The 23,844-nt window shown below is 45.5% G+C and overlaps 1 protein-coding gene across 1 annotated transcript in view; it reads left to right on the plus strand.

Annotated features, from left to right (window-relative positions):
• Positions 1–255: 255 nt before the first annotated feature.
• majin (membrane anchored junction protein) overlaps positions 256–23,844 on the plus strand; it is a 31,010-nt gene continuing 7,421 nt past the window's right edge. The window contains exons 1-4 of the mRNA XM_087983602.1: positions 256–432; positions 1,831–1,950; positions 7,539–7,584; positions 19,426–19,501. Coding sequence (XP_087839728.1) covers positions 1,850–1,950; positions 7,539–7,584; positions 19,426–19,501 — 223 coding nt within the window. The 5' untranslated portion in view covers positions 256–432; positions 1,831–1,849. The remainder of the gene's footprint in view (positions 433–1,830; positions 1,951–7,538; positions 7,585–19,425; positions 19,502–23,844) is intronic.

The raw sequence follows: 23,844 nt of genomic DNA on the forward strand, positions 1-23,844 counted from the left end.
TGGTTGGTGCTGATGGTTCCCAATTTAATTTAGACTGTGGGACACTGAATGAATCTGTGGATTCCTGCTGCCATCTTCATGCTGAGGCTAAGGGTTAAATAATGCCCCACGGCATCGAGTGCAGGGCACCATCACCCTCCCTCCCCTTTCTCACAGTTTCTCTTTGAAAAGTCTGTCCAAGATCCCCCCTTGCTTTTCTTTTGCTCTCATTTTATCCGATTTACTTCGGTAGGTCATGGTTGAACCTGTTTCCGATGCCCTTTCACCTCTGACCTCCTCGTTGCGCAACTTGGTGGGGTTGGTCGCACACCTCACTCCCAAATCCACAGCACCGTGTCCCATTGCTGGGTTTGAGGGGGCACAATTCCAGGCTGGCACCCCTCAGGGGCAGGACTGAGGGAATGCTGAACTGTTAGAGGCGCTGCCTTTCAGGTGAGGTGGTCAACCCTGGCTCCGTCTGCCCTCGCCCATCCTCCATGGTGCCCTCAGCCCAGTGTTTATCCCTCAGCCGGCCGACGCAAATTATCCGGTGCCTACAGCTTCGCCGTTACTGGGAGCTGACTGTGCACAAATTATATGAAGCCATGGTTCTCTCCAATACAACAGTGACTGCTTTTTCAGGTATAGGGGCTCACCAGCTCAGTTCTCTAGTTTGTGCCGCTAACCGGCTGAGTTTATCATGAAGGGTTCTCCTTCTCAACCTCCCCCCTTACCTGGGGTGTGGTGACCCTCAGGTTAAATCGCCAGTCATCTCTCTCTCTCCCTCCCTTTCCTCTCTCTCTGCCCCCCCATCTCTATCTCCCCCCGCCCCCTCTATCTCTCTTTCCCCCTCTCTCTCTCTTCCCTCTCTCTCTGCCCCATCTCTATCTCTCCCTCCCTCTTCTCGCCCCGCCTCTCTCTCTCCCCCCTTCTCTACCCCCCTCTCTCTCCCCACTCTCTCTTCCCCCTCCCCACTCTCTTTCCCTCCTCTCCCCCCACTCTCTCTTCCCCTCCTCTCTCTCTCTCTCCCTCTTTCTCTCTCCTGCCTCTATGTCCCCCTTCTGTCTCTCTACCCCCGTCTCTCTCCCCCCCACTTTCTCCCCCTCCCTTTCTCTCCCCACTCTCTCTTCCCCCTCCCCACTCTCTTTCCCTCCTCTCCCCCCACTTCTCTCCCCCTCCTCTCTCTCTCCCCGTCTCTCTCCCCCCCCACTCTCTCCCCCTCCCTTTATCTCTCCTCTCTCCCCCCCTCCTACTCTCTCCCCCTCTCCTCTCTCCCCTCTCTCTCTCTCTCACACCTCCTCTCCCCACCCCCCGCACCCCTCCTCTCTTTCTCTCTCTCTCTCATCCCTAGTCTCCCCGTCCCCCCTCGCCCCCTCTCTCTCCCCCCCTCTCGCCTCCCCCTCCCCTCTCTCTCTCTCTCACCTCCTCTCCCCCCCACCACCCCACCCCACACCCCTCCTCCCCTCTCTCTATCCCCCCGCTCGAATGAGAGAGCAGCCCGATGATCCTCTAGGGCAAAGGTGGCGTTTATGTACTTCAAAGAGTACTTAATTTACTGTGAAGCACTTTGAAATGCCCAGAAGTCATGAAAATGGCTATATAAATCTTTCTCAATTCCCCTCTGCTTCATTTGTCATTGCCTTAAATCTGCATCTTCTGTTTATCACCCTTCTACTGCTACTCTGTTGCAGTATTAAGTTTCAAAAATTTTATTAAATTTTCTCTTCGTCTTTTCTCCCCTTAATCGCCCCCCCCCCCCCTTCTCCCTTCTCCCCACTTATCTCTGGTCCGTCATTCCAGCAAAGCTCTTGGTGTTCTTCCTGAAGGTTGACTCTTGCTTTATTCTTGTAGAATTCCTGCAGTGTTCCCAATGCCTCTGAAAGCGTTCACCTATCCGCTACCCGCGACCAGGTTTGTCCACGCAGGAAGGACCGTCTACAAACTGAAGATGCGTTACAGCTACCACATCAAGTAAGTTAAGGACTTTGTACCAACTTTCTCATGGTCTGGCTGCCTCAGTGATTCAGCCAGAAGATTCTCACATCGCAGACCGCGGCTCAGACAATGGTGAGGATATTCAAAATGCTGGGCCACTTGTGAGCTTCTTAATGGACTTCACCTCTGGCTCAGCTAATCTGCTGAATGAAAACCAAAAGAATCGCAGATGCTGTAAATCAGAAACAAAAAAAAACAAGAATTGCTGGAAAAGCTCAGCATCTGTGAAGAGAAATAGTTAAAGAGTTAACGTTTCAGGTCCAATGACCCTTGCTCAGAAAGGTCTGGACAGAGTGGACGTTGGGAAGATGTTTGCATTGACTGGAGAGCTGAAGACACAAGGGCACAGGTTAAGAATAAAGGGAAGACCCTTTAGAACGGAGATAAGGAGAAACTTCTTCAGCCAGAGAGTGGGGAATCTATGGAATTCACTGCCACAGAAGGCTGTGGGGGCCAGGTCACTGAGTATATTTAAAACAGAGATAGGTAAGTTCTTGATTGCCAAGAGGTTAGAGGGTTACAGGGAGAAAGCAGGAAAATCGGGTTGAAAACCTTATCAGGAGAAAGTGAGGACTGCAGATGCTGGAGATCAGAGTCGAGAGGGTGGCGCTGGAAAAGCACAGCAGGGTCAGGCAGCACCCGAGGAGCAGGAGAATCGACGTTTCGGGCATAAGCCCTTCATCAGGAATCCATTCTTGATGAAGGGCTTTTGTCCAAAATGTCGATCATTCTGCTCCTCGGGTGCTGCCTGACCCTGCTGTGCTTTTCCAGCATCACCCTCTCGACTTTGAAAACCTTATCAACCATGATTAAATGGCTGAGCAGACTCGATAGGCCGAATGGCCTAATTTCTGCTCCTATCCCTTATGGTCTTATGATCCTTGTGGAACACCGTTGGTCGCAGGCCTCCCGTCTGAAAAGCAACCCTTCACCATCACCTATCAATGCTGTTAAGTGTCCTGCCATTAACTGTATACTTTTCCTCAACATTATCACCTCACACTTGCTCGGATTAAACTCCATCTGCCATTTCTCTGCCCATATTTGCAACTGATCTATATCCTGCTGTATCCCTTGACAATCTTCTACATTATCCATGACTCCATGATTTTTGTGTCATCTGCAAAATTACCAACCCACCCATCCGTAAGACCTTAAGACAAGGAGCAGAGATTAGGCCATTCAGCCCATCAAGTCTGCTCCACCGTTCAGTCATGGCTGATAAGTTTTTCAACCCCATTTTCTGTCAGTAACCTTTGATCCCCTTGGCAGTCAAGACCTTATCTATCTCAGTTTTAAACTTACTCAATGACCTGGCCTCTGCAGCTTTCTGTGGCAATGAATTCCATAGATTCCCCGCTCTCTGGCTGAAGAAGTTTCTCCATATCTTTGTTCTAAATTCTTCCCTTTATTCTTAGGCTGTGCCCTGAGGTCCTCATCTCTCCTACCAATGGAAGCATCTTCCCAACGTCCACTCTGTCTAGGCCACTCAGTTTTCTGTCCCCCCCCCCCCCCCCCTCATCCTTCTAAACTCCATCGAGTATAGTCCCAGAGTCCTCAAACATTCCTCCTATGTTAAGCCTTTCATTCCTGGGACCGTTCTTGTGGACATCCTCTGGGCCCTCTCCAGGACCAGTGTATGGGGTCCAAAATTGCTCACAATACTCTAAATGTGGTTTGACCAGATTCTTATAAAGCCTCAGAAGTACATCCCTGCTTTTATGTTTTGGACTTCTCGAGATGAATGACAACATTGTGTTAGCTTTCCTAACGACTAACTCGACCTGCCTTCTTCCAGACAGCTAATCTTCTATCCATGCTATCTTACTCAGCAGCCTCCTGTGCGGCACCATATCAAAGGCCTACTGGAAATCTAGACAGATAATATCCATTGGCTCGCCTTGGTCTAACCTGCTCGTTACCACCTCAAAGAATTCATGGCTTGGTCTGGTTAGCATCACTCTCTCTCTCCCCACTGATGTGGAGGTGCCAGTGTTGGACTAGGGTGGACAAGGTCAGAGGTCACATGACAGCAGGTTATAGTCATAGCATGGAAACAGGCCCTTTGGCCAAAACTGGTCCCTGGTACCCACTCAGCTAGTTCCAATCGCCTGCATTTGGTCCATACCCCTCTAAACCCTTCCCATTCATGTACCTATCCAAATGTTTTTTAAATGATGCTATTGTACCTGCCTCAATCACTCTCTCTGGCAGCTCATTCCATATACACTCACTGTGTGAATAAGTTGCCCCTCAGGTCTTCTTAAACATTTCCCCTCTCACCTTAAACCTACGCCCTCTAGTTTTCAATTCCCCATCCCTGGGAAAAAGACTATATACATTCATCCTATCTATACCCCTCATGATTTTATACACATCAGTAAGGTCACTCCTCATTCCAAGGAATGAAGTCCAACCTCTCCCTATAACTCAGGCCTACTAGTCCTGGCAACATCCTCGTAAATCTTCTTTGCGCTCTTTCCAGTTTAACTATGTCCTTCCTATAACACTGTGACCAAAACTGTATGCAGCACTCCAAGTGTGGCCTCACCAACGACTTATACAGCTATAACATAGCATCCCAACTCCTATACTCAGTGCCTAGACCGATGAAGGCCAGCAAGCTAAATGCCTTCTTCACCACCCTGTCTCCCTGTGACACTGCTTTCAAAGAACTATGTACTTGTACTCCTAAATCCCTCTATTCCACAACAATAGTCCACCTGGTTTATTTGGAGTCACAAGCTTTCGGAATGCTGCCCTTTGTTAGGTGAAACGAGCAGAAGCATACAGGCACAAAACTTATAATCAGAGACCTCAAACAAATGGTGTGAGTGGAGTGTCCAGGCTGAATAATAGATCTCTGCAGGTAATCTAGAGTGTCAGACAGTCTGATTAAAATGTCAACAGCCGAATAGCATATGAAGGCATAATCTACAGTATAATCTGATGAATTGAGGCAGAGAGATAATTACAAAAAATTAAAAATAAAGTGATGCTGGAGACAGATCGAGTGACTAGAATAACCTGATAGGTATAAGAATTGTATGCCAAGGTTCTAACCAAAGTAACAAGTACCTATCTTAATTAGTTTACACACTTTTGGATTGATTTGGGGATGCCAGTGATGGACTGGGATGTACAGTGACAAATCACACAACGCCATTATAGTCCAACAGAGTTAAAAATCACACAACACCAGGTTATAGTCCAACAGGTTTAATTGGAAGCACACTAGCTTTCACCTGATGAAGGAACGTCACTCCGAAAGCTAGTGTGCTTCCAATTAAACCTGTTGGACTATAACCTGGTGTTGTGTGATTTTTAACTTTGTACACCCCAGTCCAACACCGGCATCTCCGAATCATAGTCCAACAGGTTTAACTAGAAGCACACTAGCTTTCGGAGCACCGCTCCTAGTGCTTCCAGTTAAACCTGTTGGACTATAGCTTGGTGTTGTGTGATTTGTCACTTTTGGATTAGTTGTTACTTTGGCATGCAATGTGACTCTTACACGTATCATATTATTCCAGTCACTCGGTTTGTCTCCAGCATCATCTTATTTCTAATTTTCTATAATTATCTGTCTGCCTGAATTAATCGGACTATAGGTCATCCCTTTGCATACTGTTCAGCTGTTGACACTTTACTCAGATTGTCTGATACTCTTGATTACCTGCAGAGATCTATTATTCAGCCTGTCGATACTGCATTCACACCATTTGTTTGAGGTCTCTGATTATAAATTCTGTGCCTGTGTGCTTCTCCTCACTTCACCTGACAAAGGGGCAGCGCTCTGAACACTTGTGATCTCAAATAAACCTGTCGGACTATAACCTGATGTTGTGTGACTTCTGACCTTGTCTCCACTGAGACAGGGATTCGAGTCCCAATCTCAAGAGTTGATGGCCAAGGAGCTTGCATACATAATGCAGCCAGAGAGCTGGAGAATCCACCTTTAAGTCCTAACAACAGAGGCCATTGGCAGGTTGTAAATCCAGATATTGCTGGTCAGCCATTTGATGGAAAGAAATCAGAGCTTCTACTATCAGTGTCCATAGCTGTGGGATACAGCATGCATGTAATGGTGTGCACTGCTACAGCAATGCAGCAGGGTGATGGTTCGGTTGGCCTGGATGGCTGGTGTAGATCGGTTTGGTGTCACCAGCTCCGGATTCGATCTCTGATCCAGCTGTGGTGAATTCAGGACCTACCTTCTCGCCTACCCATGATGGCAATAACAGCACCATGATTTGGACCAGCAATCGGGGAGAGAACTCAAGAAGTGTGAGAAAAAAAACGATCATTTCTGGAGCCTTTATTCTGTCATGTTATGTAGTCAGATTGTGCTTTTTTGCTGCCTTGTGACTTCATTTGCATAGCATTTCTATAAATCCTGGAACAAACCTCACCCACCTCCAACTCCCTAACAGTGGTGTATCCACAACACGTAGAGTCATACAGCATGGAAAAGACCCTCCGGTCCAGTCAGTCCATGGCGACCATAATCCCAAACTAAACTATTCCCATCAGCCAACGCTTGGCCCATATCCCTCCAAATATTTCATATTAATTTACTTACCTAAATGTCGTTTAAACATTGTAACTGTACCTGCATCCACCACTTCCTCAGGAAGTTCATTCCACACACGAACCACTCTGTGTAAAAACAAAAAAAATGCCCCTCATGATTTTTTTGAATCTCTCTCCTCTCACTTTAAAAATAGATCCCGTGGTCTTGAAATCCCCTGGGGAAAGGGCACCGGCCATTCGCCTTATCTATACCCCTCATGATTATAAATCTCAATAAGGTCACCTCTCAACCTCCTATACTCCAGTGAAAAAAATCTCAACCTATTCAGTCTCTTCTTATAACTCAAACCCTCCATTCCCAGCAACATCCTGGTAAATCTTTCCTGAACTCTCTCCAGCTTGATAATACCTTTCCTATAACAGGGCGACCAGAACTGGACACAGTGCTCCAGAAGAGGCCTCACCAATGTCCTGTACAACCTCAACATGACAGCCCAACAGGACTAGAGTGAGGGGTTGCAGAAGGCAGTTCACCACCACTGGGGACAATTAAAGATGGGCAATGAGTGTCAGCCCAGTCAGAAAAGTCTACATCCCACAAACGAATAAAAAAAACTCCCAAGTCCCACAACTGTTTGACTCTTTCCTCCTCCGAATGCAAATTACTTGACTGGAACTATCTGCAGCAGTCTCTCTTCAACTTGAAAGACATTTGCACAAAATGCAAATCCAAGCTGGTGAGTTTTGGGTGAGTGGGCGAACCTAGTCACTCTTGCATTATGAAGCACTTCATTATTTAAATTCTTTTTAACAATGCGTTTTTTATTCTGTCACACAAACTAGTACTGCTGCCCTTGCGTGTGGTGAGACACAGAAAAATTTGGAAACCCACAGTTCAATCTGATAAATTGCTTTCTTTATCCCCTGGGCTCAGTAATTCTGCACCTAGTTGTTCAAACAGATGTGCAAAACCATTGCTGTTAATCCTGACTGTTACCGTGTATCATTTCTCTTTCCATTGGTTTTTCCAGGGAGGACATGGGGATCGACAGAGAGCAAGTCAGGCAAGAATTGGAGGTAGGGAATCCATGTTCCACTACTTCAGAACACAGGTACAGGAAATTAGAAGGGAAGGATGTTAGACTCATTTCAAATGTACAGACTACCAGAATGAAATGGGAAAGGTGGTCTATTTGAAAATGTGGATTTCACAGATCTTGACCTGGTGATGATTTCCCCTGAATTTGAGTGGAATTCACAGTAGAAGTTGTGTTTTCTGGTCACACTGACTAACCAGGTCAAATCAACGATCCCTGGCCAGACAGGGAGAAGGGTGGGCTGTATGGATAAGAGAACAAAGACAAGAAACAATGAAGCACACTCTTTGATCTGGCTGACCTGTTGGATGACTCTTCTAACTGAAAGCAAAACTAAAAGCCTTCCTGGGTCTATGTGAGTCCTCATCCTGCCCACTCATGAATCCTTTGTATCATTTTTTAAATACAAAAAACACAAAAAGCTCTTTACCAACTCCCTGTCTGAAGGAGATATTTCGGCGCCACCACATCTGCAAGAGAAACAGCACAGAACCACTCGTTAAGATCAGGCTCATCACACTTTCAAATTTAGTTACTATCCCTTTGTTCTCCCATCTAAGTATATATATTGTAAGAAGCTGGGGTTGCAGCACAAACTTCACATTGTCACATCCTGCCAATCTGAAATAGACAAATGTAAGGATACTGTTTCTTTTCTGCCAGCCAACCAATCTTACTTAGAATCCCTACAGTGTGGAAACAGGCTCTTCGGCCCAACAAGTCCACACCGAGCCTCCGAAGAGTAACCCACCCAGACCCATTCCCTTATTTCCTCTGCATTTCCCCTGACTAATGCACCTAACACTACAGGCAATTTAGCACGGCCAATTCACCTAACTTGCACATCTTTGGATTGTGGGAAGAAACTGGAGCACCCGGAGGAAACCCACACAGACACGGGGATGACATGCAAACTCCACACAGTTGCCCGAGGCTGGATTCAGACCCAGGTCTCTGGTGCTGTGAGGCTGCAGTGTTAACCACTGAGCCACTGTGCCACCCCACTTCTGTCCATGCTAATATGCTGTCCCCTACACCATGAGCTGCTACTTTGTTCAGTAACATTTTATGCAATGCCTTCTCAAATGCCTTCTGGAAATCCAAGAACATTATGTCTACAGCAGTCCTGTATGTTACTCCTTGATAAAACTTCAATAAATTAGTTAAACACGTTTTCCCTTCTCAAAATCATGGTGGCTGTTCCCAAAAACCTTGGGTTATTCTAAGTGCCCAGTTACAAACTCCTATTGATCAATTCTGACAACATCCCCAAGATGGATATCAAGTAACTGGCATATAGTTTCCGTGTTTCCTGCCTTCCATACCCTCCTCGAACAGATGAGTTATGTTTGCTGCTTTCAAATCAGATGGAAACTTTCCTGAATCTAGCAAATAGGAAAATCAATACTAACCCACCAGTACCTCATTAAACATCACTTTTAAGACCCTGGAATAAAGTCCATTAGGACGTGGGGACTTGTCAGCTACAGCACCACCAGCTTGCCTAGAGATTGTAATTTCATTAGGTTTGACACTGCCTTTCACCTCTTGATTTGCAAATATAATTAGAATGTCTCTGTATCCTCAATGAAGACAAATGCAAAATATTTGTTAAATTTGTCTGCTGTTTCCTTATTATCTACAATGACCTCTTCATCTCATTCTCATTCTCTGGAGAAGCAACACTCAATTGACATTTTTATTTTTACATGTAGATAAAACATCTTGCTATCTGTTTTTCTAGCTAGCTACCTCTCAGACTCTAATTTGTTTATCCTTATTAATAATTAGACATTCTCTGCTGTAATGTATATTCTGTACAGTTATCTGATGGCCACTCAACTTTGTGCAATTATACACTTTTTTTCTTAAGTTTAATGCTTTTCTTAGCTGCTTTCCGTAAACCTAGATGGTGGCTTTTCCCCTTATAAATATAATTGTTCTGACTATTTTGAAATGTCCCATTAAATGCCCTCAGTTGATCAATTCCGTAGCCAGGATGCCAGTTCACTTTAGTTAACTCAGCTTTCATGCAGAAGGCATGCCTTTATTTAAATCTAAAAGAACAGTCTTCTGCACCTTCCCTGTAACATTGTATTCTGCATTCTGTTCTGCCACCTTAATGCACTTCGTCTGCTTCAATCTCTTGATATAGGACACTTTTCACTGTATTTCGGCACATGTGACAACAATAAATCAAACTCAAACACTGTCTCCCTTTCAAACTGAGTGTGAATTCAGTCAGAGGGGTTACTTTACTCTGAGGTCTTGAAATAATCCTGTCATATTACACAGTCCACCAAGTCTAGTATAGTTTGCTGTCTAGCTGGTTCCAGAACATTCTGACTATTCCTAATGTCAACCCAAACCAATTCCATATCCCAATCTCCTGAACCAAGATCATGTCTAATTAATGCATTAATTCCATGCTTTCCTTCCACCTTTACCCAGCTTCCTATTCTTCTTGAATGTCATATACCCCACAATATTCAGGACCCAATCCCTGTCACCATTCAGCCAACTCTGTCACAGAAATTAGATCATATTTATTTTCTTCAGTGTGCATTATTGATATGATCCCAGCTGAAGTTAATTCTGGACATATCAGACCGCACGTTTTAAATAATGGTTACCATGGTGGTCAGTCACTAAACAGTCACTAAACATAGACAAGTGAGTCTGTCAGTGTCCTTTTAACAAAAGTGCACAAAATAAAAAGCAAAGCACTGTATAAGATAATTTAGAAAGATCTTGGCATAAACAAAGGAAAATTCAACCCTTTTCCCAGTAGTATTCTTTACAGTACATCAATCCAGTGAAGTCTCATTCCTATTGAATCTCTTTCATTTCTTATTTAATTGATGAGGTTATAAGCATTTCCTTTCAATTACCTTCTAAATATTCACCAGTTATGATTCTGGCATTTCCACCTTTTTCACTGACATTTACTAGCTAAACTGGAAGGAAAACATTGATTACTTAAACTGCAAAAATTATTTTAAGATTTCTTTCTAGCTATGAAAGCATTGGTTGCCCCAAACTAAACTGCCTTTCTGCTAGTGTGAAACTGCTCTTCTGAGCTCAGTCTACTAGTAGCCCCTGATATCAAACTTAACTACAAAATTCATCAATTAACTCCCAAGTAGTTGATATAGTCATTTAACATAAGTCACAAATTTTCTTTGAAGAAGCTGTCGAAATGCAATGTTAAAAGATGACTTTCTAACCTACGTCAAGTCACTTTTACAGAACTGAAAGCTAAAATGCATTTTCCCCCCTCTTTCAAATCCAAGTTTCCAAATCATAACAACATCCTGCAAATAGTGGCTCAGAGGTTAGCACTGTTGCCTCATAGCACCAGGGACCCAGTTTTGATTCCAGCCTCGGGCGACTGTATGTTTGGAATTTGTACATTCTCCCTGTGTCTGCTCCTCCGGGTTCCTCCCACAGTACAAAGACGTGCAGGTTAGTTGAATAGCTGTGCTAAAATATTGCCCATAGTGTTCAGGGGCGTATAGGTGAGGTGCATGTCTCAGGATTAAATGCAGAGTAGTAGGGGGATGGGTCTGGGTGGGTTACTCTTCAGAGGGTTGGTATGGATCTGTTGGGCCAAATGGCCTGTTTCTACATTGTAGGAATTCTAAAAAAAACTACATCATACTATCATTTTGTTTAATTTGCTATGAATGCTACGTGCATTCAGATACAGAGTCTTTAGTTTTATCTTTGTTGTTTTTGTAATATCTAGTCTTGTATATTCTCAGGTTGGTTCTGTCTATCTCTTCCTAACCTTCATTTGCTAGATTATTATTTTGCATTCCTGCTTTTATGATACAGGGGGTCCCTGATTTACAAACGTCCAACATACGAATGCTTGTACTTCCAAATGTGATCCCATACAAGGGTGTAATTTTAAAGGCCCAACATTTCCTGTACCTAATGTTGTGGGGAAAATCACCAGCCTTGCAGTCAGAGTCTGGGTTCAACGTCAGAGTTTATTGTACAGGAGACTACCGGAGCTCCGGGGAGAGAAAGACACCAACAGCACAGTGGTCAGCTGCGAGACTTCTCTCAACCCGGAGCACATGTCAAGATACTTCTATACATTTTATGATATAATAGGTCAGTGATGAGGTTATTGCCTCTGTAACATAGTTTGTTTGTTGTAAACAATGCAGAAGTGTCGATAGTTTCATGTTAGTTCCAGCACAGCCTTTGTTAATTTCAGCACGGTTGTTGTCAGTTTCAGTGCAGACATTGTAAGTTTCAATGTAAGTGCGGACGTCCGTTGCTCTAGTAATGCATGCCAATCACACTTCCTGAGATGGACGAGTACTGCAGCCCTGGGGGCTATTAGCACTTTGTATTGAGTCCGTATCAGACTGTTAGCATTTCTATCAAAGGTGTTGGCTGGACCCAGACACTTCGGCGGGCAGTATACGCTACTCATGTGTAATCTCTCCCCTACCTGCCTTAAACTAATCAACTAGGTTGTGAGTGATTGTGCTCGCATTCTGGTAGCCCCAGACAGTGTGTGTGTTTGTTCTGCTGTCTCTCTCCATATTGTGGTCCGGTGGCCATCTTGTGTGTCAAGTGGCCAACTTATGTCTCAGCGGCCATCTTGTGTGTCCATGTGCATAGTGTCACCCTGCCCCATGCCATCTCCCACTTCACTATGAACAGCTGCTTTATATTGTCCTGCCTTGTGTTCAGACTTCTGTACAAATGGACTCAAGACTGGAACCCGTTTGCAACCATTCCAGGGGGACTGCTTGGACCTTTGATTTCCCACATCAATCCAAACCTGATCCTTCACTCCTATTGTTTAATCTAAAGCCCTCTCTACTTCCCTAATATATTGCTTGCTGGATCATTGGTTCCAGCACAATTCAGGCACAGACCATCCCAATAGTATAGCGCCAACTCTCCCCACTATAGATGCCAGTTTTCCATAAACCAGAACCCACTTCTTCCACAGCAGTCTTTGATGTATTTATTGCAATACCTTATGCTCCCCCTGTAATTAGTACATTCTTCAAGTAATAATAGTACAAAGATTATTGCTCAGGTGTTTTTGTGACTTAGTTTAGTGCCTAGCTCCTGTATTTAAGCTGGATCTCTTTTAAAGTCCAGCCTATGTTGATGGTACTTACATGAATATGGCAACTGGATCCTCTCCCTCTCACTCCAAGTTCCCATCCAGCCCTGAGCAGATGTCCTAAACCCCTAGCACTATGTAGCCTTCTGGACTCACTCAATTGAATGCACTAGATCAGTGATTGTCCCACTCACTATGCGATCTCCTACTACCACTACATTCCTTACTGTTCCTCCCAGTTAAAAGACACCCTGAACCAAAGTGCCCTCTTATTCTTAAAACTGGAATATGCTACAATGTTCCATGAATATCATTCACAAAGAAATAGGGAAGTGTTTCAGCCTTTTCCATTAAAAAATGAACACTGCCAAGCACTGAATGGATTTGTTCTCCAGTGTCTGTGCCATTAAGTTCACAGCTGGTAAACTCAGCTTACACTGCTGGCTCTGCACTGTATTTATTGAGCTCTGATGAAACATCCACTCAATGCATGCTTGACTTCATCAGTTTCTGCATCTGATTTCAATGTTCTGTGCAAGTATTGTTCCTCCCACACATTAGAACCATCTTTCGTCTGGGTGTTCAGCATCTGATTTTAATGTTTTTTGTGAGTATCCTTTCTCCTCTGATATTGAACCCACTTGTTTTGCCGTGTCTATGGGATTTGATTCCATTTGGTTTCCCAAAGTACTGCTTAAGACCAAGGAATCTTCTGAAAGAACTCTTTACTCACAGCGTAATCCCTGTGCATTGGCTGAAAATTTCCCCTCCCTGCTAAGGTGACAAGATAGGGTGAAAATGTTTTTCATAAGTTAGGTTCTCAACATCGAGAAACGTTTTCCCAATTTTCCCCTCTTTGCCCTTAGCAATGACCAACTTATTTCCAAGTTATTTGCAACTCATTGAAGTTTCAACTTGCCCTATTTACGTTCCACCTGCAGTTCCCCTCTCCTTAATCGAGAAACTATACAATGCAAATTCCCAACATGTAAATCAGACAGGTACCCGGAAGCTGAAGTTTGCCAAGTGTCTGTCCCGGCCATTGTATTGCCACTCCCTATCCCAACATCGTTCCATGGCCAATGTCGTCCATCGCCTTCCATCCACATCGGCAAACTGTCAGCCTCACAAAAATCATCGAGCTTCCTCTCAGATCAATTCAGACACCACTTCAGGCCTTCAACACTTTACTCTGGAGCTAATGGACTTGCTTCTGCTAGGTTGATTTGTGCTCAGGGGCACCTCCGTCGCAGACCTCTAGGCACTGACTCCCTTTAGTGTTTATTTAGAGGCTGCTGGCCTCTGTTTGCTTGTCACTAATTTCTTAGAACTCACTGACCTTACAGGCTGTCAGCCTCTGCTTGCTTCTGAGTGTCAGGGGACAGCTTGTGGTGGTGGGGAGATCTTGTGCGGACCTACTGAGAGTTGTAGTCCATACGCCTTGGGGGTAGAGTTAGAGGGAATGCTCTGTTTGTAAGCATATGTAGCAGAGAGAAGATGGTGGTACTCACCCATAGAGAGTGCAGAAGATTATGGACCTACTTGTGACATTACTGGGCATCCCTTCTGGCAATGGAGAGTTAGCTTGCCTTTCCTTTGAAAGATCAACATGGTCAAGAACTATAGTTTGGGAAGTGGTTCCTGGCTTACAGTGTTATGGACCAGGTCAGACCCTCTCAAAATATTTCGAGAAGGTAGCCTCGACCCTAACTGTTTCTTATTATAAAGGCTGATGTGAAGGGAATATTCTAGGTTTGACGCAGCTGGCCAAACCACTCTGCTTTAAGCAAAACAGACTTTCTTTAAAGACTGCAGTTGAAACGTGAACAAAAGAAAACGGAATTTAGAATAACTTAACTATTTGAAAACTCAACCGACACGATATCGCAACTTAACTAAGCAGCTGTTCCAACTCCCGTAACATCCCATAAATGCACCCCTTGGCAGAAGATAAATTCAGACACAGGTTCTTACAGGCCAGAGAGATTTCAGAGAGAAAAGTCAGCCAGGGATCATCTGCTGAAGCATGGAGCTTTTTCTCGGCAGCAGCTTCTGCGGTACAACTAAACCAAACTAGGAAAAACCCTGAACCAGGGGAACTGTTCACTCCCCTGCCATTGTTAAAGTAGGCTTGCTTCCGAGACATTTCGGCACCTCTGCCTTTACGACCTCTCTTGATAAAAAGCCCAACCATAAAGTGACCTTGTTAAAGTGACAGTGTCGTCATGACAGCATCTGGACTGCTGTGCTGCTGGATTTTAAAAATGCAGCCAGAGGAACCAAAAGGTCTTGCCAGTGACAAGCACTTCCCCCTGTCTGCCAAGGCTATTCCCTGAGAAAAAAGAGCCCCACAGCTCAGTTACGTAATTAAAGAGAGAAAGCGTGGAAGCTTGCCTGAGGAAATTTGCCCTATGTCATAGAGTACCGGACAGAATGAAACCTCAGCAACACATTTTAAAGGCAAATAGTTTTCTTAGGACCCTGGTGGAGTTACTGCTTCATAATAGTTCTCTCCAGAAAAGCATTTGAGATGGGCATCATCATTCTGCCATCAAGATCATTGCACATAATATTATTGCTGACGCCATGATTTGACATCTCTTCATAAGTCTTTAGCCCCCTTATCAGCACAACATGCATATCTCCACAGGAAGGAGAAAGTGAGGCCTACAGGTGCTGGAGATCAGAGTCGAGAGTGTGGTGCTGGAAAAGCACAGCAGGTCAGACAGTAACCGAGGAGCAGGAGAATCGACATTTTGGCCATAAGCCCTTCATCAGAAATTAAACTTGTGGGTCAGGGCAGTGTCTCTATCTTTATGCCTATCTTTGGGCCAGACACTGAGCCCTGTCTCTGGGCCAGACACACAGACACTGAGCCCTGTCTCTCGGCTCATTCCTGAAGAAGGGCTTATGCCTGAAACGTCGATTTTCCTGCTCCTCGGATGCTGCCTGACCTGCTGTGCTTTTCCAGCAACACACTCTGGACTCTACCTCCACAAAACGTCTCCATTGTTTCAGACATACAAACACAGTGCCCTCTCTCTGTGGACCAGACAAATGCCCACACACACAAAAAAAGAGCCCTCTCTCTGAGACAGGATACACAGACACAGAGCCCTGTCTCTGGGCCAGACAGACAAAAACAAAGCCCTGTCTCTGGGCCACACACACAGACCCAGAGCACTCTGACTCTGGACCAGACACACAAACACAAAGTCCTCTTTCTCTGGATGAGAAACACAGACACACAGCCCTTTGTCTCTGGATCTGACACACACACAGAGCTCTCTTTCTGGACTAGACACAGAGCCCTCTTGACCAGGGAACACAGATACACAGTTTAGATCAGAGTGGTGCTGGAAAAGCACAGCAGCTGAAAATGTGTTGCTGGAAAAGCGCAGCAGGTTAGGCAGCATCCAAGGAACAGGAGAATCGACGTTTCGGGCATAAGCCCTTCTTCAGGAATGAGGAAAGTGTGTCCAGCAGGCTAAGATAAAAGGTAGGGAGGAGGGACTTGGAGGAGGGGCTTTGGAAATGCGATAGGTGGAGGAAGGTCAAGGTGAGGGTGATAGGCCGGAGTGGGGTGGGGGCGGAGAGGTCAGGAAGATGATTGCAGGTTAGGAAGGCGGTGCTGAGTTCGAGGGATTTGACTGAGACAAGGTGGGGGGAGGGGAAATGAGGAAATTGGAGAAATCAGAGTTCATCCCTTGTGGTTGGAGGGTTCCCAGGCAGAAGATGAGGCACTCTTCCTCCAACCGTCGTGTTGCCATGGTCTGGCGATGGAGGAGTCCAAGGACCTGCATGTCCTTGGTGGAGTGGGAGGGGGAGTTAAAGTGTTGGGCTACAGGGTGGTTGGGTTGGTTGGTCCGGGTGTCCCAGAGGTGTTCTCTGAAACGTTCCGCAAGTAGGCAGCCTGTCTCCCCAATATAGAGGAGGCCACATTGAGTGCAGCGGATGCAATAGATGATGTGTGTGGAGGTGCAGGTGAATTTGGAGGTGGTGGGGTCCGTTTGGAGGTGGCGGAAATGGCGGCGGATGATACGTTGTACATGGAGGTTGGTGGGGTGGTAGGTGAGGACCACCCCACCAACCTCCATGTATGGTCCTCACCTACCACCCCACCAACCTCCATGTATGGTCCTCACCTACCACCCCACCAACCTCCATGTACAATGTATCATCCGCCGCCATTTCCGCCACCTCCAAACGGACCCCACCACCAGTGATATATTTCCCTCCCCTCCCCTATCAGCATTCCGAAAAGACCACTCCCTCCGTGACACCCCCCACCAACCCAACCTCCACTCCCGGCACCTTCCCCTGCAACCGCAAGAAATGCAAAACTTGCGCCCACACCTCCCCCCTTACTTCCCTCCAAGGCCCCAAGGGACATTTCCATATCCGCCACAAATCTCTGATCTCCAGCATCTGCAGCCCTCACTTTCTCTCGAAAAGCACAGCAGGTCAGGCAGCATCCGAGCAGCAGGAAAATCGACGTTTCGGGCAAAAGCCCTTCATCACAGCCAGATACAGATACACAGCCAACTGTCTTAGTCAGACAAAGAGCTCTCTCTCTCTGGGTCAGACGTAGACACAGAACCTTCTCTGTGGGTCACACACAAAACACAGAGCCCTGTCACTGGGCCAGACACACAGACACAGATCCCTATCTTTAGGGCAGACGCACAGACACAGAGCCCTATCTCTGGGCCAGACACAAAAACACAGATCCCTATCTTTAGGCCAGATGCACAGACCCAGAGCCCTGTCTCTGTGCCACACACACAGATACAGAGCCCTGTCTCTGGGCCAGACACACAGACACAGATCCCTATCTTTAGGCCAGATGCACAGACCCAGAGCCCTGTCTCTGTGCCACACACACAGATACAGAGACCTGTCACTGGGCCAGACACACAGACACAGAGCCCTGTCTCTGTGCCACACACACAGACACAGAACCCTGTCATTGGGCCAGACACACAGTGTCCTGTCTCTGGGTCTGATATGTACACACAGAGCCCGATGGCACAGTGGTTAGCACTGCTACCTCACGGTGCCTGGGACCCAAGTTCGATTCCAGCCTCAGGCGACTGTCTGTGTGGAGTTTGCACATTCTCCCTGTGTCTGTGTGAGTTTGCTGTAGGTTCATCCCACAATCCAAAGATGTACAGGTTAGGTGAATTAGATTCCCTACAGTATGGAAACAGGCCCTTTGGCCCAACCAGTCCACACTGACCCTCCAAAGAGTAACCCACCCAGACCCATTTCCCTCTGACTATTGCACCTAACACTACGGGTAATTTAGCATGGTCACCAATTTACCTAACCTGCACATCTTTCGTGCTGTGGGAGGAAACCGGAGCACCCAGAGGAAACCCATGCAGACACGGGGAGAATGTGCAAACTCCACACAGACAATTGCCCAAGGCTGGAATCAAACCTGGGACCCTGGTGCTGTGAGGCAGCAGTGCTAACCACTGAGCCACCATACCGCCCTGCTAAATCACCCATAGTGTACAGGGATATGTAGGTTAGGTGCATTAGTCAGGGGAAATGTGGGGGAATAGGTCTGAGTGGGTTACTGTTTTGGAGGGCCGGTGTGGACCTGTTGGGCCTAGTGGCTTGTTTCCACACTGTAGCGATTCTATAATTCAAATACACAGAAGCAGATTCCCTCTCTGTGCTCTGGATCAGATGCATAGACAGTGAGCCCTCTCCCTGGGCCAGACACAGAGCCCTCTCTCTGGGCCATGGTATGCAGACACTGGACAATCTCTCTCGCCCAAATTCGTTATTGCTGCAACTTGGCATAGACTCACGACTATGAAAGGGATCCTGCTCAGCCAACTTGAATCTCCAGTAGGAAATTATCTCTTGGTGACGGGCTCACAGCTTGCATCTTTGGGACACTCCAGTGACGTCTGGGCCTGACTCCTAACTTACCTTCCTACTTTTGCATCGGTGTACCTTTATAGTTTCTTCCGACTAATGGGAAATAGTGGCCAGGCTAATGAATCAAATTATGGTTAATTGGGAGTTGTTTTGGTGAACTGTGATAAGGTAATTCTTTCTGTAAAAGTGAATTTTATTTCAACACAGCTTTATCTGCTGTGACACTGAAATTTGATATTTCTGTCGCATGCGAACATTTCTCACCTTTTGAAGAATATAGCTCCTGTCTGTGCTGAAATCAGGTACTGCAGCAGTTACTGTACTCAGCGATCTAGTGATAAACTCTGATACCAACCCTGGATGTAACAAGTTTCTTAAGACTTAGTTTATGCCCACCTCCAAGATAACATACACTGTGCTTTTAATAGTTTTAAATAATATGGTATGTGTGCTCTCCTGAAAGGCAGGCCCTTGATTCATTATCCTGCGCTATTTCCTTGTCAGTGGTGGTTTGCCATTGCCATTAATTCTCGAGGGAGGGGAAGAAGTCGACGCAGCCAGAATGGGTATTGAACCTGTGATGTTGGCATCATTCTGAAGCATAGTCCAAGCCAAAAAGCCAACTTAGCGCACCAACCCCAATGTTATTCATGTAACAATATATAATTCATAATCATACTCAAATAATAAAACCCGAGAAAATCACTCGTCCTGATGAAGAAAAAGATACAGTACTAGTAAGGATAATTAAAATGCAATCAGTGTGGATGCTGTGAATTGTGAATCTGTCACCTCGTGCTATAATACATTGATATTGGTTTGTTGCAGGATGCTATCCGTGCGGTACTTGGAAATCTGGACAGGTTACAACCATTTACCACAGAGCACTTCACCATCTTCCCATGTATCCTTTGCAGCTTGATCAAAAGGGCCGTATCGAACTTAAGAGGGCGCTTCCACCCACTTACGAGTTATAGAAAGAACGTTACTAAGGTTTTGAACAGAGTGATTCTCCACAACCTGGTTACCAGTGGCCACCACATTGGTAAATTATGTTAAACACTAGTAAAATTGTCGGGCTGTAACGTACAGTGCTGCTGGTGCATGTCTTTATACAGCGAGGATTCAAAGGGAAACCTAGGACCTAGCATTGCTGAGGCGGAAGCAGGAAAATACATTTCTGATGAAAGGAAGACAACTAGTGATATGTTCTTGGACAGAATGAGAGGAGGGGATCTATTTAAACCTTTCAAGGGTTTTGAGACCGATTATCTTCACTGGTTGAATGTCAAGAATAATATGTACATTTAGCATTAGCACTTAAAACAGAGAGAGGCAGGTCAGAAAGGAAATTCTCATCAAAATGTTATTAGAACGAGGGGTGCTCTGGTTATTGAAGCTTAACCAATCATGTATTCAAGAGGGAATTAGATAAACACTAGAGGAAAATAGTTAGAGGTGTATGGTTAAAGCAGAGGAATAGAATTGGAGCAGCAGTAACTGGGAACTCGCTGCCTACAAGGATAATACAAACAGAAACAAACTGTGATTTCAATTGGTTGAGTGTTTGAAGGAAGTAAGTGTACAGGGTATACAACATATGTGACTAACTGGATTAATCTACAGAGAGCTAGCATGGACACAATGGGCCAGATAGCCTCTTTGTGTGCTGTAATTGGTCATTGAGTGAGGGACTAGCACTACTGTATGCGTCTGATGGAGCAAATGGTGTTTGTGTGGTAGCCTACTGGACTAATGATCTGGAGGCCTCAATTAATGATTCAGATTTGAGTTCAAATCCCACATTGTAGCTGGAAAATTTAAACTCAGTTCATTAATATACTTAGAATTAAAGAGTTAGTTTCAGTAATGGTGACATTGAAACCATTGGATTGTCATAAAAAACCCATCCAATTCACTAATGTCCTTCAGGGAAATCTGCCATCCTTACCCATTCCAGACTGTATGTAACTCTTGGCTGCCATCTGAAATGATCTGATAAACCAGTCAGTTATTTTCAAAAGGGCAGCTCAACAGCAATTTCCTGAGGACAATGATAACTTGTCCTTGCAAATGATGCCAATGCTCTGTGAATAATTAAAAGAAGAGACACTTACAATGCCGGGTATTCAATGATTCTGCGGAATCAGAGTGCAGAAGTGAGCCCACCTCCAGCGAGGAAAACTGAGGAAACGATCCATCTCAGCCTTGGGAAATTCCCCTGATATGAAAAGCAGGACAAACTCAGCGAGTTACTGCCCATCAGCACACTCATAGTAATCAGTAAATTGATGGAGGGGTCATAAACAGAGTTATCAAGCAGCAGTTGCCGAATAATAACCTGCCCCATGGCATCCAGTTTGGGTTCCGCAGAGCCACTCAGCCCTTGACCTTATTATAAACTTGGTTCAAACATGAACAAAGTAGTTAAACTCTAGAGGTGAGTTAAGAGTGACTGCCCTTGACATCAAGGCCACATTTGACTGAGTCTGACATCGCGGACCAGGACAATATCTAGGCTTGGGCTGACAAATGGCAAGTAACATTTGCATCACACAAATGCATGAGAATGACTGTCTCCAACAAAGTTAAAAATCACACAACACCAGGTTATAGGTGCAAACAAGGTGCAAGCAATCAGGGCCCGGCCATGTCCTGACAAGTGGCAGAATAGGATGTGCAGGTCACCTTTGGGAGCATGGTGCATAAGGCAATGAGATGGGTATGAAACATTTGCGCTAGAAACCTGCTGGCCTCACAAAGAGAAATATACTGTGAGACTCATCAAAATGTGTGTTACGATCGAGCCCTCCACAATCACCTGATGAAGGAGCGTCACTCTGAAAGCTAGTATGCTTCCAATTAAACCTGTTGGACTATAACCTGGTGTTGTGTGATTTTTAACTTTGTACACCCCAGTCCAACACCAGCATCTCCGAATCATGTCTCCAACAAGAAAAAGATCTAACATTGTCCCTTAATTTGCAATGGCATTATGATCACTGGATTCCCCTGTTATAAACATGCTAGGGCTTACCATTGACCGGAAAATGAACTTGACCAGATATATACATACCTTAGCTATAAGACCAGGTCAGAGACTTGGAATCCTGCAACAAGTAACTCACCTCCTAACTGCCTAAAGCCCGATCAACATCTTTAAGGCTCAAGTCACCGATCTGATAGTCTATGCACCACTTGCTTGGATGAGTGCACCTTCCAGAGCATCCAACAACCTTGAAAGCCTTCAAAGCAATACAGCTCACTTGACTGGCACCACATCCACAAATATTCACTGTTTCCACCACCAATGCGTAGAAGCAGCTGTGTGTACCACCAATGAGATGCGCTGCAGAAATATATTACCTTTCATTGGGTGGGTCAAAATCCTGGACTTTCCTCCCTAACAGCATTCTGTGTCTACCTCCATCAAATGGACTGTAGCAGTTCAAGAAGGCAGCTAACCACCACCTTCTCAAGGGGAATACAGCCTGGGCAATTAATGCTAGAATGCAATGAAGCCCACATTGTTGTAAGGACTTTTAAAAAATTGACTCAAAATGCTTGTGCCAACTCACTAAAACAGTTCTATATTTAAATCTCTGTTCCAGCTCCTACTTATGTGTTTTTTCTAATGTTTACGCACTACCGTTTCAAAAGCTGTCATCAATTTTGCCATTGCTTTCCTGACTTCAGTTTAGTTCCTCCAGTGCCATGCAGGATAACATGCAGCAAATCCCTGTCACCAGACTCAATTCGTCATAGCCTCTTTTACTCCAGCCAAAGTGGTGTCCCACTGTTGAAGGTCCATTCAATGCACTTTGTCAGGTCTTTTTGGCCAGCCATGTCTTCTTTTCCCAGGTCGGGTGTCCATTCGACTGCCCCTCCAATAGGGCGGATGGCCCTTGAGATGGAATGCGTACCCGCTAGTTAGTGTCTGTTGTCACTCTGTGCCAGTGCCTTGTGTAACACTTCAACATTGGTGATGTTGTCTCTTCAAGTAATGCCCAGGACTTTGCATAGGCAACACTAGTGGAAGGTAGGCGGTTTATATGGCACCTTTGCTACTCTCTTCCATGTCTTGTTGGCATTAGATGGGCAGTTTCAATGAATCTTTCAATGAGGGCACCATGGCCCAGTGGTTAGCACTGCAGCCTTACAGTACCAGGGACCCAGGTTCGATTCCAGCTTTGGGTGACTGTCTGTGTGGAGTTTGTACATTCTCCCTGTGTCTGTGTGGGTTTCCTCCCACAGTCCAGAAATGTGCAGGTTAGGTGAATTGGCCATGCTAAATTGCCCATAGCGTTCAGGGGTGTGTAGGTAAGGTGCAGTAGCCAGGGGTAAATGTAGAATAATAGGGTAGGGGGATGGGTGTGGGTGGGATACCCTTCGGAGGGTCAGTGTGGATTTGTTGGCCGAAGGACCTGTTTCCACACCAAAAAAAAGGGGTGGCTCAGTGGTTAGCACTGCTGCCTCACAACACCAGGGACCCAGGTTCGATTCCAGCCTTGGATGACTGTCTGTGTGGAGTTTGCACAATCTCCCTGTGTCTGCGTGGGTTTCCAAAGATGTGCAGGTTCGGTGAATTTGCCATTCTAAATTGCCCCTAGTGTTAGGTGCTTTAGTCAGAGGGAAACGGGTCTGGGTGCGTTTCTCTTTGGCGGGTCGGTGTGGACTTGTTGGGCTGAAAGGCCTGTTTCCACATTGTAGGGAATCTAATCTTCTAGCCCTGACGAGATGGGCCACGATGACAAAGTAGGTAAAGTCACATGACCAGTGAAAAGTTTCTTGCTGTCAATAGTGAAAAGTCCCATTTTTCAACCAAGTTTTGAACAGACAAACTCCTTGCTTGTGAAAGGCGAGAGGCCTCTTTATATGTATTAGCATGTATTGCCATTTTTTATTATCCAAGCTTGCCTCATTAATAAGCATTTGAGCTGAGTCCTGGATTGGAGGCTGTCACGGAGAAGCGAGTCCCTGGACTGGAGGCAAGACATGGATTGGAGGCTGTTGCGGGTCGGCGAGTCACCAGCATGAACTTGGAGGCAAACGCCCGGACTGGAGGCGAAGCTTCACATTTCAGAGTCTGGCATGGTCTGGAGACTTGGCCCGATGTGGTCTGGAGACTAGATGCTGGCATGGGCTGGGGTGGAAGGACTGTGAACTGTATACTTTTATTTTTTACTTTTCCTTTTCATACTTATGATCGAATTTTTACTTATTATTTTTTTCTATTTTGTATCAAGT

Source organism: Chiloscyllium plagiosum, unplaced genomic scaffold, assembly GCF_037043375.1.
Source record: "Chiloscyllium plagiosum isolate Xiang-an unplaced genomic scaffold, Cpla_swu_hap1 HiC_scaffold_46, whole genome shotgun sequence".
Lineage (NCBI taxonomy): Eukaryota > Metazoa > Chordata > Chondrichthyes > Orectolobiformes > Hemiscylliidae > Chiloscyllium > Chiloscyllium plagiosum.